Source organism: Castanea sativa, chromosome 8 (assembly GCF_040712315.1).
Source record: "Castanea sativa cultivar Marrone di Chiusa Pesio chromosome 8, ASM4071231v1".
Lineage (NCBI taxonomy): Eukaryota > Viridiplantae > Streptophyta > Magnoliopsida > Fagales > Fagaceae > Castanea > Castanea sativa.
In genome coordinates, this window is record NC_134020.1 from 9,817,829 (window position 1) to 9,837,430 (window position 19,602).

At 37.0% G+C, this 19,602-nt stretch overlaps 1 protein-coding gene and 1 long non-coding RNA gene across 3 annotated transcripts in view; both read right to left on the minus strand.

The window, feature by feature from the left end:
- Positions 1-11,431: 11,431 nt before the first annotated feature.
- On the minus strand, positions 11,432-13,557 carry LOC142605567 (uncharacterized). Of its 2 annotated transcripts, none has more exons than XR_012839080.1 (3): positions 13,317-13,557; positions 11,922-12,238; positions 11,432-11,841 (listed from the first exon to the last, which is right to left on the minus strand). It is a non-coding gene; the product is annotated as an uncharacterized LOC142605567 (long non-coding RNA). The 2 variants fall into 2 exon arrangements; XR_012839079.1 differs by lacking the exon at positions 13,317-13,557 and adding an exon at positions 12,365-13,296.
- A 4,118-nt stretch (positions 13,558-17,675) lies between these two features.
- LOC142607205 (U1 snRNP-associated protein usp106-like) overlaps positions 17,676-19,602 on the minus strand; it is a 35,040-nt gene continuing 33,113 nt past the window's right edge. The window contains exons 11-13 of the mRNA XM_075778631.1: positions 19,009-19,055; positions 18,659-18,904; positions 17,676-17,977 (exon numbers count right to left, since the gene is read on the minus strand). Coding sequence (XP_075634746.1) covers positions 17,959-17,977; positions 18,659-18,904; positions 19,009-19,055 — 312 coding nt within the window. The 3' untranslated portion in view covers positions 17,676-17,958. The remainder of the gene's footprint in view (positions 17,978-18,658; positions 18,905-19,008; positions 19,056-19,602) is intronic.

A 19,602-nucleotide genomic window follows, 5' to 3' on the forward strand; every position in this document is an offset into this window, starting at 1 on the left:
TTTGTTGCATGGGATTAAAACAAATAAGCTGATAATATTTAAAGGCTATAAATAATATTTAAAAGTCCTAATTATCACTTTGTAATGAGGTTTATCGTGAAAATAACTCTTAAATTCGTCCAAATACAATTTTAGAGTTGGAAAACACTTTTAAAACGTACTAATCAAGTAGCAGATTTCAAATTTATGTTCTAAGGCACTTTTGACATAATATAACTCAAAATTCGGACTAGGCTATTTCTGTTAAAGTTGTAGAGAATCGAATTTCCTTAGACCATCAAAATTTGGAGTAAAATGATATGATCAAAATACTAAACCTTGTTCTGATCTGAAAAATCAGCTTACGCTTATCCAAATCTCCTTTTTTTTAGGATTTTTTTCATGGTTTTTGCTTATTTTTTAAGCTGATTGGACTTAATTTTTAAGCAAACCTAGCTTATTTTCTAATCAACTAACACCTTTATAAATAGGGGAGGCCTCCCAACATTCAAGGGCCCTTTTTTCTGACTTCTCTCTCCCCTTACGTTAAAAAAGTTCTGGAAGCCCTGCTTTAGGAACTTCTTTTTTGTTAAGAGACTTCACTTAAATCCTTAAAAAAATTATCTTTGAGGAACTCTTTCCTTGAGGATTAAGTTCATGCAGGTATAACTCTTTTTTCTCATATGTTATCACATGTTCTCTTTTGCTTTCAAAAGTTTTCACATGATTAATTGATGAACATGTCTAGATCTAGGGTTGAATCTTGCCTTAGAATTTTAGATTTGCAATTTTTCTTTTTGTTTTTTTTTTTAAAAAAAAAACTATAATCAAATTTGCAAGTTTTATTCATTTTTTATTATTAAGAGTCAGATTTGTTTTTTTTTTTTTTTTCTCTTTGTTTCTTTTTTTAAGTGATAATGCAAGAAAAATCAGTAGGCTGAATGCTCCGGGCTTTAAAGGGCTAGTGATTGTTTGGAAGGCCAGAAAAGAAAAACACACGATCAAAGGTGACCGGGATAGACCGGCCAAGAACCCTTCGATGCTAAAGTTAGTTTCTCTCTTAAATTCTAGAGTTCCAACTTTTTAGGAGTTGTCTCAAACTTACCTTCATTTGATGTGAATGAGTGTTTATATAGTGTGCTCTTGAAGCAGTTACTTGTCTCATAAATTCCCCTATATTTGAGGAAGTCAGAGGGTTCAAGGTTAACTTCCACAACCGTTATAAGAGTTAGAATATTTTATCTTTATCTTCTGTAACTGTCGTAGGAAGTTAAGCACTGAGGAGCAAGTTATAGCGATGAACAAGGATTTAACTCATGCCTCGAAATAATAACACGTGGTTCAATTTAGCTCTTGTAGATAAATCCCTGAAATTTTTCCCAAGTGTCGGGGGTTGTCCAGGTGTTTTCCTCATGGACGACCCATATGTCTATGGACGACCGTCTTGCTAGGTACAGCCATTCTTGTCTTCTTGACATGGACGACTCTTATGGACAAATTGAAGTTCAATTTTCAGTTCACCATCACAAAGTAAAACTAGCTCTGAATTTTATTCGTAAAGTTAGATCTAAATTTTATTATTAAAATCTAATCTGCATTTTTTCAACTAAAAATCTGCTTTGTTTTTAATAAAAAAAAATATATATATATATATATATATATATATGATCTGCATTTTTTTCAAATAAAAATCTGCTCTATTTTTAATAAAAAAAATATGATATGCATTTTTCCAAATAAAAATCTAGTCTGTTTTAAATAAAAAATCTGATTTGCATTTTTTTTAAATAAAAAATCTGACTGTTTTTTTAATCAAAATCAGATATGCATCTTTCAATAAAAAATTTGTGTTTTCAAAATAGAAATATATTTTTTCCCACACTAAAAAATCTCAAATCAGATCTGAATTTTTATTTCAAACCCATTCTTTTTTCTTTTATGGAAACTCAAAATTAAATTTTTCATTAACTATTTCCTTCAAGTTTTTTCACACAAAATAAAATGGCAAATCTAAGGTTCTTGAATAAAAGTTTAACCTTAGATCTAGGATTGACATAGCATCTGTTGCATAAAATTTCATACTTTGAATATAGGTATTTAATGGTCATTTAGAGTCTAGAAGACAAGACTATGACTGGGCTGAATGAGTGCCTAACACCTTCTCATTCCGTAACCCAGCCCCCAAACTTAGGTTTTTGGATAGTAGACTAGTGTTTTATCTTTTGTTTTGGTAGATTGTAACTAGGATCAAAGCTTTGTAATTTTTACATAGATTGTATTAGGGCCAAAGCCTTGTAAAGTTATTCTACCGAGATGTAATTGTATAATCAATTAATGAATTTGAGGTATTTTTCTACATTTGAATTGTATTTTATTTTTTCATATTTTAATGGAAAAAAAAATAAGTAGTGATTCCACATGATTACCCAAAAGAGAGGTGTCCTAAGCACACAAATCTTTTTTTGAAAGCACCCCTAAAGAAGCGCGGTCTCTCAGAGGACAAATACAGTTTCTGGTCACCTTATTCCAGATTGGGCAAATAGAGTACTCAATCATTCCAAGTCAAATTAAGCAAATACAGTTCTCTGTCAGCTTTCAGATCGGACGAATACAGTTTCTAGTCACCTCATTCCAGATTGGACAAATAGAGTTCTCAATCATTCCAAGTCAGATTGAGCAAATAGAGTTCTCCGTCGGCTTTCAGATCGGACGAATGCAATTTATAGTCACCTCATTCCAGATTGGGCGAATAGAGTTCTCAATCATTCCAAGTCAGATTGAGTGAATAGAGATCTCCATCAGCTTTCAAATTGAACGAATACAGTTTCTGGTCACCTTATTCCAGATTGGGCAAATAGAGTGCTCAATCATTCCAAGTCAGATTGAGCGATAGAGTTCTCCGATGGATTTCAGATCAAACAAATGCAGTTTCTGGTCACCTCATTCTCAGATTGGGCGAATAGACTTCTCAATCATTCCAAGTCAGATTAAGCGAATAGAGTTCTCCATCGGCTTTCAGATCGGACGAATATAGTTTCTGGTCACCTCATTCCAGATTAGGTGAATAGAGTTCTCAATCATTCAGAGTCAGATTGAGGGAATAGAGTTCTTCATCGGCTTTTAGATCAGGCGAATACAGTTCTCGATCACCTCATTCCAGATTTGGCAAATAGAGTTCTTAATCATTTCAACTCAGATTGAGCGAATATAGTTCTCAATCAACTTTCAGATCGAGCGAATACAGTTCTCGATTACCCTATTTTAGATTGAGCGAATATAGTTCTCGATTACCTCACCGGCATTCAAGATTTTATCTAGGTTCATCAATTATCAAGATGTCCTTAGTACTCCTTTTTTTTTGTAAAACAATAAAACACTAGCTCTACACGCCAAGGTTCTAGGCTCCAAGGCTAGGAAATCTTTGAAAAATCAACCTCCTTTAAATCATGGTTGCTAAAATCAGTGTCTTTGTTTTACAATGACATTCGCTTTTCAAGCTCTGTCAATAAGGGGCATTCTGGAGCCACTAGATCATGCGCCCATAATTTGATTTTAGAAGATGACTAAAATGTCCTTCTTAAATATCCAAAAATCATAGCTGCATTTCATGCATTAAGTCATTCATTTCATATCATAAAAATAATCTTGAGATTCTAACGATTGCAGCGACATGCCAGATTTTCAAATCAGATTGTCAGATTGAAAAATTCACAAGATCAAGTTTTCACGGTCTACATGCATTATGTGAGGGTGAAACTAATCATGTGTAATTAATTGATATTAATTCTGATAGGTCAAACAATTAAAATTAATTAAGTAATTTATGTGATTAGTTATTCGTTTTTATTAGAAGTAAGCTCAGTTGCATAGTAATAAAATGGATAATCAGATAACAAGGGAATTGTTGATAATTAAGTCTTTTTAGAATATTTATCTATCAAATAATTATTATTTTAAGGACCTGCTTATCAAAATAAAAGGGATTTATCTTAGAACACGAATTGAAAATACGCCTAGGTAAAATTCCCAACTCAAAAAACCCCCTAAAAAGAGTTCAAATTGAACCAAAGTTGAGAATTGAGCTCGGCACTTGAGAGTGCCAATCGGCTCTCTTGGAGTGCCAATCGGCACGTGGCAAGTGCTAATTGGCACAGCTTCAAGGCCCAGCCCAGAATTCGTCAGATCAAGCTAAAACACATTCATTTCAATTTTTTAGGGATAAGAATTCGACCTCATTCGTATATGATCTAACCTAGCTTATTTTCTGAGCACCATACCTCTATAAATAGGGAATTAAAATTTGAAATCAGGACCCCTTTTGTGACTTCTCTCTCCCCTTACGTTAAAGAAATTCTGGAAGCTTTGCTTTAGGAATTTCTTTTCTGTTAAGTGGCTTTACTTAGATCCTTAAAAATTCATTCTCTTTCATCTCTAGGATAGTTCTCTGCTCTTGGAATACGTTCATGCAGGTACGACTCTAACTTTACTTTCCATAGCATGATTTATTTTAATTTCAACATGCTGTTATCTATGCTTTATTTTCTATGAATGTGATGTTGCTTCTTGTATTTATATAACCATGTTTCTCATATGTTATTGCATGCTCTCTTCTAGCTTTCAAAAAAATTCATATGATTAGTTGATGAACATGTCTAGATCTAGGGTTGGATTTCTTCTTAAGATTTTATATCTGCATATTTCTCCATGTTTCTTTTTCAAAAACTTAAACCAGATCTGCACCTTTCTCCATGTTTCTTTTTCAAAACAAAAATCAGAGCTACACTTTTCTCCATGTTTCTTTTTCAAAACTAAAATCAAATCCGCAATTTTTCTCCGTCCTTTTCAAAACTAAAATCAAATCTGCATTTTTTTCATAATTTCCAAAATAAAATCTTATCTATATTTTGGATATAAAATCAGATCTGTATTTTGTTGATAATTCTGATTTTTTTAACAAAAAATCTTATCTTTATTTTTTATATATTCTTTTTCAAAACTAAAATCAGATCCGCAATTTTTCTCCGTCCTTTTCAAAACTAAAATCAAATATGCATTTTTTTCATAATTTCCAAAATAAAATCTGATCTATATTTTAGATATAAAATCAGATCTGTATTTTGTTGATAATTCTAATTTTTTTAACAAAAAATCTTATCTTTATTTTTTATATAAAATTTGTCTTACAGTTTTCAAAATAAAAATCTAACCTTTTTTTAAAAAAACCAAAAGCATATCTGCAATTTTCATATAAAATTTGTGTTTTCAGCAAAAAAATATATATTTTTCTCTCACATTTAAAAAATCCAAACCAGATCTGAATCTTTATTAAAAATTCATTCTTTTTCTTTTATGGAAACTCAAATTTAAATTTTTCATCAAGCATTCTCATCAAACCTTTTTACAGAAAATAAAGTGCAGATCTAAGGTTCTTAAACAATATTTTAAACTAAGGTCTAGGATCTGATATTGCATGTGTTGCACATCATTTGAAATTCTAAATATGGGTATTTAATGGTCATTTAAAGTCTAGAAGACCAGACTTTGTCTAGGCAGGGCGGGTGCCTAACGCCTTCCAATCCTGTAACCTAGCCTCTGAACCATAGAATTTTAGGTTGGTAGATTTAGTGTCTTTATTTCATTTTGGGTAGAATGTAACTAGGAAACAAGGCTTTGTATTTTTTTTTTCTTTTTGTAAAATAGTACCTAGGAGTCAAAGCAATGTAAATTTCTTTCTACCATAGTGTAATTATTGCCAATTAATAAGAATGCATACTATTCAAGATATGTTGTAATTTGTATAATTTTCTTATTTTACTTATAAAATAAGTGGCGACTCCATATAATCCTAAAAAGGGAATGTGCCAATACTTACACCCTTTTTTGAGAGCACCCCAAATTTCCCCGGTCTCTCACAGTCTCTGCTGGTTCTACTACCTGTCGATCTTCAATATTCATTACTAGCAAATGGTCGTCCATTTCAAGCATCACCACATAGCATTCTCAGGCAGTTTCTTGATCACCTCTTGCTTCGCTAACTCTGCACTCCATAGGGAACTTGACTAATAGATGATAAGTGGAGGTGACGGCCCTCTAAGTTTTGAGGGTTGGTCGCCCTATGATCGTGTTGTACGCCGAGTAGCAATCGAAGACTAAGAAGTTCACTCCTGTAGTGAATTGCATGGGATAAGTCCCAATGGTGACCAACAGGGTGATGGTTCCTACCGGGAACACCTTGGTTCCTCCAAAACAAACGAGAAGGGTGTCTAACTAGAGAAGTCTCTCTTTGCCAATCCTCATTTTTTGGAAAGCCGAGTAAAATAGTATGTTGGCTAAGCCTTCATTGTCTACTAATACCTGTCTAATGGTATAGTCAGCCACTGACAAGGTTATTACAAGGGCATAGTCATAGGGGTAATGGAGTCATCGTGCATCTTCCTCGTTAAATGCAATTGGTGGGTTGCCTTTCCTTGAGTGCACTAGTGGTCGACCCATGATCTGTACAATCTGCACCATTTGAAGATAGGTCTTCCTTGATGATTTGGAAGATCTAGCAGCTGTTGTGCCACCTACGATTTCTCTAATCCCTCTAAGTGGTGCTCTTAGGCGTTCTTCCACCCTACCATGAGGTTCTGGCCCCTTAGGGGGGTTCTCGTCGACCTTCTCAAACCCAACGAATTGTTGTAGCTTTCCTTGTTTAATAAGGGTCTCAATTTACTGTTTCAAATTGTAGCAATCCAAGGTATCATTCTCGTGGTCACGATGGAATCAACAATAGTTGTTCCTTGGCAGCTTGTTGGGATCACCCTTCAGCTTATCCTGCAATTTGAGCATCGGGATGTCTCTAACTTGCATAAGGACTTGCTTGAGTAGGGTATTCAACAGGGCGAAGCTCATAGTTCATCCGACGGGGGTCTTAACCTTCTATCTTCCCTTTTCTCATTTTTCTAGGCGGACTTCCTTCTTTCATCAGGTCGGCATCGTACTAACTATAAGTCTTCTTCCCTTTGCCTTCCCGAGTTATCATGGCATCTTCAGCATTCATATACTTGGTGGATCTATATAGCATATCCGCCATAGTCTTCTAGTCATTTTTGTAAACTGAGAAGAGGAATTCTCCGAAGCAAAGCCCATTGGTGAAGGTTGTGACTAGGACCTTATCGTTTGCTTTGTCGATTAGGAGTGCTTCCCTGTTAAATCGAGCCACGTATGATCTCAAGCATTCATCATCACATATGCTTGATATGTAACAAACTGGCCAATGATTGTTTGTGGCTCTGTCCCCCGCTAAAGTGTGTGACGAAGAGGCTGCTTAATCCTTTGAAGGACAAAACGTAGTTAGGGGTGATCCTGCTGAACCAAACACAGGCTAGTCCCTTAAGAGTGGTCAGGAAGGATCTACATATGATCTCATTAGGGATGCCCTGAAGATGCATAAGGGTCTTGAAGGACTCAAGGCGATTGAAAGGACCTTTTAACTAGTCATAGGTCTCTAGCTAAGGTAGTAGGGGACAAGATGTGATATCTATTGTGAAAGGGGAGTCGATGTGATGGACTAGGTCATCCAAACTGGTGGCCACCCGTCCTCTCATGGCGTTCATCATCATGTCTATTTTTTCTTTCATCGTCTACATGTCCTGCGCCATGTGGATTGCACCGCTCTCCAGTTCTGACTGGCTATCAGTATCTTCCCTTCTGTTGTGCTTGCAAATGACATTACTTTCCTTTTGGTCTTCCTTCTAGTCACCCATTAGGGTAGTTTACTATCGTCATGCCAATCATCATGTTAGTTGTCGGTTTGAGCATGGAGTTCATGCATTAGGTTCATCTATTGTTCGAGCTCTTCGTTTCACTGGTTGAGTTGCTCGACAGTAATGGAAAGGGTTTGCACTTGCCTCTCCAAGGCATTGAAGGGATTTCCGGTTTCAAGATTAGTGTTAGTTATTGATCACGTTTGGACAATACAAATCTTTGTCTTAGGAGCGGTGCTATGGCTATTCACTCGGTTCCCACAGAAGGCGCAAACTGATGATGCACAAAATCACCAGTGAGTTGATCACCCAGATGCGTAGCAACAAGGGTCCCAGAAGAACATAAGGTAAAGATCCTATAGAGAGCATTGGTGGGGTGCCAGCCAAAGACCCTCCAAAAGATAAGTCAATGAATGAATTATCTCTAATAACTCAGGAGTATGAGAGCTAAAGAGTTTCACATACCTTGGAGAGGAGGGGGCTTGGTGCTTTATATAGTGATGTAAAGCTTATCAAGATCCCATGGGTGTAGGTTCTTTCCTTATAAGGGAGATATGGAGTTAATGCCTCGTGATATTCAGGCTTAACTTCCCATGTTTGGAGGATATAACCATGTAGAAGGATCTTCGGGTGTGGTGTGCAAATTCTTTCAATATGGAGATACTTGAGTGGAGAATGTGCAAGATGGCCGTTGAGGCCAAGTGCAACCCATCGTTCATCACAGGGCGCACATCTGTCACCCTGGGACACATGAAGAGTGGGTGTAGGCTAAACTTCCTTTAGAGGTCATCTGACGTATGGGGTCCTAAAGAGTTTATGTCTACCTAACGACTCCCATGCTCTTGACTAACCCTGTGAGGTCCTAAAAATGCAAATGTCTTAGCCAAATTTTGGAGTGGCCAAAATATTCCCCATCAACACTTAAAATCCCAACTTTTATTTTAACATACAACACATTAAAATAATATAAATTATACAATAAAATAATATAAAATTATCTATCTTCTCTCTCTAATTTCTATCACTTCCTTTCTGTCACTCTCTCAACCACACCACTACCAATAACAGGAGGCACCAGCACACCAAAACCCATTATTTAACACCACCAACCCAACCAAGATTTTTCTCTAAAATATAAAATAAAACTCAGCCAAGAACAGAGCAGTAAACCCACCACACAACAACCATCGTGACCTAAGAACAAAGCAACAAACCCATCGTGACCTAAGAACAAAACCACCATGGCCAAGCCACAACCAAAACCCCAACTTCCACCACAAACGCCACCTTGACCACAAACTATGATCTCCACAGCTTCACCAAAAACCCAGCAACAAACCCAAAATCCCACTAGAACCAAAAACCCAAATTTTTTTAAAAAAATTAAAAAAAAATTAAAACCCAACAAACCCACCACAAACCCAGCAAATACGCACCACCACCACTAAACGCCCACAAACATAGAAAATACCTACTACTATAGCCACAACGAGATTGATCTCCACCCTCATCCGTGAGCATCGCACCACCTAGACGCCTTTTGCTATCAAATTGAAGAGTGAGGTAAAGAGTTTAGGGGTTGGATAGAATAAGCAAGCCACCACCATGAGTGGTGGTGGAGACAGAGAGAGCAATGAGAGAGAGAAAGGAAATAAAAGAGAAGACTAGTGGTGGTAGTGATGGAGAGAGAGAAAGAAGAGAGAAGAGTGGTGGTGGTGGTGCCTTGGTGATGGTGGGTCTGGCCATGGTGGCTTTGAAGAGAGGAGAAAGCGAGAGAGAGAGAGAGAATAAAATATTTTTTTTTTTAAAGTAGAAACTTGATATAGTAACATATTACATATAAGACATTACTATAGCTTGCCCAAGATTTGCTCAGTTGCTTGTTTCATGAAGGATATAGGCCAATTTTTTAGTCAAACCTGCATGATTCAAAAAAAGTAATATTGGATTTGATTTCAATAAGGAAAAAAAAACAATAATTCTTCATTTCATTTTTAAATTGAGAAAAATTTGAAACTAGGAATATAATTGCACTATAAAAATATAAAAATATCAGTTATGTGCTTCACCTACTTAAATTTGAGGCTCAAGCAAGTTGCTAGATGTTTTTTCCGTGGATATTCAATAATTGAAGGTTTATATTCATGGGAAAATTACAATAAACCCACCTGTGGTTTGGCCCGTTTCACTTTGCCTACCCGTGACTTAAAACTTAACACTTTGCCTACCCGTGGCTTAAAACTTTGCTCACCTGAACTTCAATCCGCTTGACCTTCGTTGTCCACCTCACCCTCAGACGTTAGAAAAACACCCTTTTATTATAAATCAGAACATAACACAGATCAAAAACATGAACCATTGAAACTTTTCCTAACGAGCCCTAGAAACACGAAAAACCCTTGTATTGAGCTGGGGTTTTGATTTTTCTGATCGTGGTGCATAACACTTTCATGTGAGGGTGAGGTTTTGACTTTGGGTTGTCTTAAGGCATTGAATATTTAAAGATACATCATCACCAGGTACGAAATTTCTGCTTTATGTGGGTTAGTGTTTACACTTTTGATGGTAGCTTTGATTCACAGGAAATTTGGGCAGAAGTTGATAAGTGATGTCTCCTTCGAGTGGAAATTACTCAGGTTCAAGTGGGCATATGTGTATATATGAGACTTGTGTGCCGAGAATAAGTCTGACAGTGGATAATTTTGGGAGAAGGTTTCTGGATTGTAGTTGATATAAGGTAAGTAAAGTTTTTACTTAATCTAGTTGACTCAAGTGAGTTTGGAATGTGATGCGTTCAATTCAATTTATAAACAGGTTGGTCCTAAGTGCCCTTTCTTCCAATGGATTGATAATCTCACTTGTATGTGTGGGAATGAAGCTGCCCATTTGGCGCAACAAAAGCTGGGTTTACTGCGGAGTGAGCTGCAACTTGCAAATGAAAGGGAAAGAGCAGCTACCCAGATAGAAACAAAAGCTACCAAAATGGCAAAAATTGCTCAAGAAAGGGCAGCACAAGCCACTAAGAAGGAGAGAAAGTTTCAAACTTCCTCTGTTAAAGCCAAGGAGATAGCAGTGAGAGCTTTAGAGCAAGAGAGAAAGTGCAGAATTGCACTAATTCTATCATGGTTTTTCTTTTGTTTTGGTTGTGTTGTTTTCATGTTTTGGCTTAAGTCAGAATGTTGGAATGATGAGATTGAGTCTGCCTGGTGGGTTGTAATGTATAGGCAGTTCCTCAATTGTATCGTAATATAACTATGTAAGATGCTAGAAGCTGTCGGCTTGAAGCCACTTAATGCTACAAGCTTTTTAAGATAAAGTGTTATTTATGTTAGATGATGTTGGTATTTTTGTTTAAAGTGAATTGGCAACTTTTGACTTGTTGTTCTGTTGGATGCTGTGAGTTGTGTTGGTTTGTGCATAAAGTGCATTGTGTGAAAATAATTGTATTGAAAGTGAATTGTATAAACTTTAAAGTGCATTGTTTAAAGTGTTTTTGTTGAAAGTGCATGACAACCATCTGTCAACTTGCAAGAAAAGACAACAAATGCACACATAAACCTACTATTCAACACATACATCTGTTGTATTCAAAAGTAACTGCTATATTCAATACATACACATATAAACAAACCTATATATGTTCAACTGCAATAAACAACCACATGACAACAACTAGTCAGAATAAGAATTCTAAATACCTGCCATTAAGTTACGAAATTGTATACACATTTAAGGTGGCATTGAATAGTCTTTCATCAACCACCAATAAATATAGGGCATTTGGTACAACAACAACCAAAACAGTTGCACCTGCCCTTGTTTAAAAAACTTACAAAAATAAAAATAAATCCTAACAGTGTTTTAACAGCATATATAATCAACAATTGTCTACCCTGCTATTGTCTACAAATTATATATAACCCTAACGCAGAACCATATTGCCCTAACACTACATATACATAGTAACAATATTGTCTTGACATAAGCTTCATTTACTACCCTTGCCTCTCCCACCACAACTTGTTTTTCCACCTCTTGTTTTACATTTCTGTGTCCTAGCTGCATTACCCCTTCCTTTCAAAGCAGCTCCTCTTGTAACAGGTGGTCTTGTAGGCTACATAGTACAAGAATTCAAATGTTAGCTACCAGTATCACAGATTTATGAATAAAACATCAAATATAAAACTACGGTACCTATGATGATGGTGCTCTAGTGTCCCATGTTTCCACAAGGTGTGTAGTGCTGGCTAGCTGGCTGGCTTTACCTGAAGTTTAAAGAGTACCACTAAGTTGGTTGTTCTAACCATGGAGTCTAACCTGGTGGCTGTGACCCTGCTATATGGTTGGATGGTCATAATATAAGGCTGATGTGTTGGTGGGGTCTGAGATGATGCTAAGGGTTGTGATGAGGATAGGGCTTAGGATGAAGATTGGGCTTGAGTTAAGGATTGGGCTTGTGATGAAGATGGGGTCTGGGATCCTTGTCTGCATGTAGAAGGCCTTCCCCTTGCCTGCAACCAAATATGAGCATTTTTACAGTGTCAGTTATTGGCATTTTGCATATAATAAAAAAAAATTGTAAAAAATAATAGATTTCTCTTTCTACACTCTCTTCCTCCCGTCCCATGGTGTCTCACCAGTGACATTGGCCTTGCATCCCCTTGCATTGTGCCCTTCCTTTTGACACCTTCCACACTTCACTGGCTTGTTTGCTCTAGACACCCTATAAGGGTTCCTTGGCTCATCAGCATCTCTCTTCCTCTTTATGGCTAACTTGCCTGGTGGCTTATAGATAGTAGGTGCAACAGGCTTAAGTTGGCCACTAGGGATCCACTTAGACTGTTCAGGCATGGGAGGTATGGGTGTCTTGTATGTCTTCTCATAAGCATCCTTGTAGTAGCATGGATGGGTGTAATCCTCTAGTTTCTCACGATTCACAAAAATGGTTGCAACTCCATGCTTGCAAGGAATTCCAATCAAGTCTCATACTCTACAACTGCATGTCCTCCCTACCAAGTCCACCACATGTCTTTCCCTCTCATTTTCAACTTCATACACGAACCTCCCAGATGGAATTGCATAGAAGTTCTTAGACTCTAATTTCAACTTCTCCATACTTGTCCTGTATGCTTGGACACAACTTGCCACCATACATTTCTATGCCAATCTTCTTTATATATAGCCTGCTCATAAGCCTAACTCTGATCCACTCCAGCATTGATAATATTGGCTTGTCTTTTGCCTTCACAATTATAGAGTTAAAACTCGCACTCGGATTGTTTACCAGACAATCTGTCAAAGACCTTGGAGAAAAGTGGGATCTAGTCCACTATGCAGGCTTTATATCTGCAAGGTACTTCCAAGCTTCTTCATCCAAACTCTTAAGATGCTCCATCCCTCTCTCAAATTCCCTAAATGATGTTGTTCCAGCACACCTCCACAATACACTCTTCAACTCCATGCCCTTGTGGTTAACCTTGAAGTTGTTTTATATGTGCTTCACAAAATACATGTGCTCTACAGTTGGGAATAGAGTCTCCATTGCAGGTAAAAGGCCCTGAGTATTGCAAGCAAGTAAGTAAGTAATACCTTCTGCCTGTCACTAATGAATACCAGATTGAGATCCTCTGGCTTGCCAATGTCATTTGCAAATAGCTCCAAGAACCAGATCCAGCTATCCTTGTTCTCTTACTTAACCACAACCGTTGCCACTGGAAATATATTTTCATTTCCATCCTTGGCAGTGGTAGACAGGTAGAAGGCCCTGTTTTATATGTGCTTGTTTTATATGTGCTTCACACAATACATGTGCTCTACAGTTGGGCATAGAGTCTCCATTGCAGGTAGAAGGCCCTGAGTATTGCAAGCAAGTAAGCAAGTAAGCATTCAATATCAGCAAGCAAGAATGTAAGCATTCAAGTAAGCAACTATGCAAGTAAGAATTCAAGAACCAGATTGAGATCCTATGCAAGTAAGCATTCAAGCATTCAAGAAACTATGCAAGTAAGTAAGTAAGCAACTATGCAAGTAATACCTTCTGCCTGTCACTAATGAATACCAGATTAAGATCCTCTAGCTTGCCAATGTCATTTGCAAATAGCTCCAAGAACCAGATCTAGTTGTCCTTGTTCTCTTACTTAACCATAACCATTGCCACTGGAAATATATTATCATTTCCATCCTTGGCAGTGGTAGACAGTAATTAGCCATCAAACTTATATTTTAAGTGGCATCTATCTAGCCTAACAAAAGGTCTACAACCACCTAGAAACCCAACTTTTTGAGCATTGTACCTAATGTACATCCTTTTAAACTTAGGTTTTGCATTCTTGTTTTCCATCTCTATTTTCAATATCACCTTACTTCCTACATCAATCCTCTTTATCATTTCTGCATAATCTCTAAGTAGGCCATACTGAGCCTCTTCATTCCCAGTGATCAAACCTCTAGCTGACTTCCTTGATCTATACACTTGACTGAGATTTAAATCAACTGAAATTTGTTGCATCACATGGTGCTTAACACCGGAGACCTCCCAGTTAGGATTCTAACTAAAATCCTCCAAATACATGTTTAACACATAGGCTGATGTAACTTGTCCATTTTGAAATGTTAGGGGGCAAGTACACTCGGGATTAAGCGTCTTGATCTCAAATGTGCACTCTCTAGTCACCATTAAGGCATAACACCTCCATCCACAATTGTTCTTACAATGCGCATAAATCTTCTTCGCATTCAACTTCCACTTGATATCAATGTGATGCTAAATCACATACTCCTTCAAAGCCTTTCTAAAAACCTTAGAGTTTGGAAACTTCAACCCTTTTACCAACTGAAAATTTGTTATATCAGTCCTCTCATTGAATTCTGGGTTGCTAGGCCACTGCTCATCATCAGAACCATCCACACTTGCAATATCATCCTCTAAAACTAGTTCAGCCTACTCTTCATCTAAATCTATGTTTGGAGGTGGAACATTGCTTGGCTGAGGTGTATTAGTGTTTAGCTGAGGTGGAACAGTGTTAGGCTCAGGTGGAACACAGTGAGGTGGAGAAGACTCACCAAAAATATCATCAACAAGGTCTTCTCCTTCCAGACCTTCATTCAACCAATCAAACTCCTCCTCCACCCCCACACTAGCATCACCCCTTATAACAACTCCTGCACCACCCCTTGTAATAGCTCCTGCACCGCCCCCTTGTAACAGCTCTTGCACCACCCCTTGTAACAGCCCCTGCACCACCCCCTTGACCAACCCCATCAGGAACTTCAACTGCAAGTGGAGCACGACCACTCTCCACATACATGATGGTGTCTCTTGGCCCTCCCTCATTAAGCTTACACATGGACACCACATATGTATCATCTTCTATGAGCCTCAAGTCTTACTCCAAGTTGCTCCCAGAAGCTAAATAATGAACCCTAGACAGTTCATCAATCTCCAATTCCTCACATATACCTTCTATTTCAAAATAACTAAGCCTATTTCAACTTCCCACCAAAGTATTCTAAACTTGGGTTCCACAAAAAAGTACCCCCATAATTAACCTCAAATTTCACTTCCTCATCATTCATCTACAATAACAAATTACCATTTGACACGTAAACAATTAAAGAATTGTAAACAACAAACACATAAAGAATAAACACTTGTATGTTTCTGTTTTGCTTTTGGGATGCAAAATACATCAGAGAGACCACATTTTCTGCTTTGCTTTTATTTCCGTTTTACTAATAACACATGCAAACACTAAAATTTAAACTCAACAGAAACTTGAGTCCACTGTGAAACACAATGACCACAACAGACAAAATGCCCATAAACAAACACAAATCCAAACAACAGGTGGTCACATTTTTCATAAACATAAACAAACACAACCAATATTCTCATTCGGTTACATGTGACATTGACCATTGACTGATTACTCAAAAAACTATAAAACAACCACAAACCTAAATTAAAAACCCAAACAGTGACTGATTTCTTACCAGTCCCTCGAACAACCTGTTGCTCATTTAGGTTTATACTGGCAGCATGATTTCAATATCAGAAGGGGTTTTTTCGTGTTTCTAGGGCTCGTGAGGAAAAGTTTCAATGGTTCGTGTTTTTGATCCATGTTATGTTCTTATTTTCAATAAAATGGTGTTTTTCTAGGTGGGTAACAGAGGGAAAATAGATTGAAGTTCATGTAAGCAAAGTGTTCAGTTTTAAATCATGGTTAGGTAAAGTGAAAACGGGCCAAACCACGGGTGGGTTTACTGTAATTTCCCCTTATTTCATTCCATAAATTGTTAAGATAATATATTGTGATTAGTGCAACATTACTTTTGTTGAAACCAATTGCACTGCTTTTATAAGACAATCACAATCTACAAATTGCTAACAATTGTGAAAATATTGTGAAGTTTATTGTGTCATCAGATTTTTTTTAATATATATATATATAAATGTCCCAAATCCCATGCTTACATCCATTCATTAACTAGAGATTTTCAATTATGAGGACGAGTACCAGCCATTATTTAGATATTTTTTTCGTGAAACAGCTGAACTGACGTATACACACACCCAGAAAGTCCAACCTAACTCCATATGCATTGTTGGCTTGTCTACATTGGATTATAATCTTCCATTCTTCATGGTTGGCGTCATACAAGTTCCCAGAGTTCTAGGGACATTGTTCGTTGTGGAAGTAGAAAACTTAATATGACAAGTTAATTTCGGAAGGACATGACCAAGTACCGTAATTACAGAAGGCTCAGATCATTATTGTTAACTCTTATCCCTCGAACTTTGAACATCCAATATTAGTGTGTGAGAGGAGAAAATACACCCTGTTACGGGTGTATGTTTCTCTCCTCTCACAGCTGATGGGTTCCACCAGCTTATGAGAGGGAGGAAGCATGCACCTGTAACAGGGTGTACTTCCTCGTGTGAGAGAGGACACAAACCATTAAGAAAGATACTAGAAGTCAACATTAAGAGGTCTGATGCATTCCACATTGTCCGAACAAATATAGGAGTTACCTCATTAGATATGCATTAGAACTAAGCAAGCAAAGAGCTCCCTGAAATTTGCCATTATAGTTCACAGTTCACACTGCAATTTATTACAATATTCTAAAAGAGCTTGCAAATTTCTCGCAGCATAACTAAATAGTTAATAGACTACAAACAACTCCTTTCAACAATATTCCTATGTTAACAACTTCTCATGCTTCAATGATCATTTGAAGGCTTATAAAAATACCACTTGCCAACCTTTAAGCTCATCCGAATCCTATTAATCCATTCAAAGTTTGTTTATTGTAGGCAAACCTTGCAGTAAATCTTTACCCATTTGCACGTGTTATCCTCCATGGTTTCAAAGGCGTGTGATTGGGTAACCCACATCAGATGTATGTTGCCATTACAGATACCTCAACTCCAAGAAACATTGCGGAGTTTTTAGTTACCAAGAAACATTGCGGAGTTTTGAGTTACATATACATCTATCGGACCATCGGAGCACAATGAAACAGCACAAAAACAGGACGAGGAAATCAATTTTTTTTATTGACAAATGTCCCAGAAAGATCTTTTACCCATTTGCACGTGAGTCATCCTCCATGGCTTCAAGGGCGTGTGATTGGGTAACCCACATCAGATGCATGTTGCGATTAGGTAACCCACCACATCAGATGTATGGTTGAGATCAAGAAAGAAGATAACATTACAGATACCTTAACTTCAAGAAACATTGCGGAGTTGAGTTACATATACATCTATCGGACCACAATGAAACAGCACAAAAACTGAACGAGGAAATCAAATTTTTTTTTTTTTATTGACAATTGTCCCAAAAAGATCTTAGTCCTGAGTTGCTATTTAATATGGATTGGTACCCAACATGATTCACATCACATTCCACCTGACTATTCAAGTAAAATGACCGACTTAAAAAGTGTACACAACAAATCATATCTCACTACAGCAGCAGTAACTACAAAACTTACAGCCAAATATGAGTAGCAATTCAATTCAAGTCATATAAGTGTTGAGCATACCTCTCAAACACAAAGTTGAAAAAACCTAAGCATAATGTCATTATGTCCATCACAGGAGAATTCACAGCTCAACTCTCCTAAAAATTTAGAGAAACACAAAAAATTATCTTTCCCCTACATGAGTTTTAACACTGACCTAGACAAACACATTTTCAACCGCATGCTCCACAGTGAGGACCGTCTAGTACCGATCGTAACGCCTGAAAAAAGAGAGCAACTAATTAGATAAGAACCACCAAAGGCTTCCACATGCAAATAAACGAGTAAAAATATATGAAATACACCAAGGTCATAAATTTTTTTACCAATTCAATACATCCAGGACATATCTAAAGGAATTATTTGATCTCTCATATATGGTCAGAAAGTCCTATGGACTGTTCAGTGACCATAATTAAAATGACTAGATTAAAGGGTTGGCATCTAGTAGGATAGATAGGCCCTCTGCATGGTGTATGGACCAAGACATACAAGCAACATAAATTTGTGCAAATTCAGGCAGGATACTTATGTTTAGACTAGACAAGTAAATGTCTGGAAGAGACAAAGAAGTTTCCACTTTAGACTGTCACACAAAAAAAACATCCTTTTATTGTGGATCTGAAAGAACTAGTTATAATTTGTAGCTCCCACCTGCTGAAAAAATTACAATCATTTTTAATCATATGAACATATCATTATATATAAAAACTTCAGATCAAAAAACACTCACAAATTGCAATCATCCAATAACACTAACTAATAATGAAACTCATGCATGAAGATCACTCCCAAAATACATCAATAACAATAAGAATGAGCTAAAACCCCTAGCTCCACTCTTGATAAGACATGGACAATAATAGACTAGAAATACTTGCAAAAAAAAAGAGAGAAAATACCTGTGGCGATCATAATCCCTGGAACGTTCCCTTGACCGTGAGCGTGACCGGCGGCGGCTTCTTGAATCATAACTGCGGGACCGATCGGAATCTCTGTCACGATCCCGATCATATCCACGTTCACGATCATGATATCTATCACGATCTCTGCTCCTACGATCATAATCCCTTCCCTGATCACGACTATCTCCACGTTCCTGATCCCTGCTAGGTTCCCTGTCTCTGTCCCTACTTCGCTCTTTTGATCTATATCATTAATATTAAAATGAGAAAGGGGAAAAAGAATTAAAATTTATATAAAAATCAGGTACAGAATACACACACACACACACACACACAATATAAGTTACCTTCTGTCATCATGCCGATCAACCTTTCGGCTCTTTTCTTTCTCTTCCTGACAAATTAATTACCAAAAAAATGTAACCATTGAAACCCCCAATTTGGATAACACAAACCAAAAATTAAATTGGAGATTTTAACTGAAAAAGGAAGAATATCAACAGAAACAGTATGTCACAAGGAAAAGCAGAACTACTTCAAGTTGGATATTATCTCAAGGCAACAAAGAAATTAAAACTATATCTTTTATTGATTGGCAAAATCTTTAAGCTTTACAAATAAATAGCAGAATGTTTCCAGAGTATAGGAAATGAAAAACAAAATTGTGACAGCCAAAACACACATATTTAGACCATAATTAAGCAGATCATTTGCCAAAGTTGTCACGATAGCAAACTGAGTGTTCACTGATGGAGGCAACATGTTCTCGACATGGAAATAGATTGCTGAAAAAGGATAACTTATGGTAAGGAAACGATAAATCCCAACAGATATCACCACGCTTCCCCTCAGTCAAGAACTGAAAATTCAATTCCCTTTCAGTCAAAAACTCTAGAAGTCAGTGCTACACCAAAACTTGATCCCAGGTATGTATGCTCATA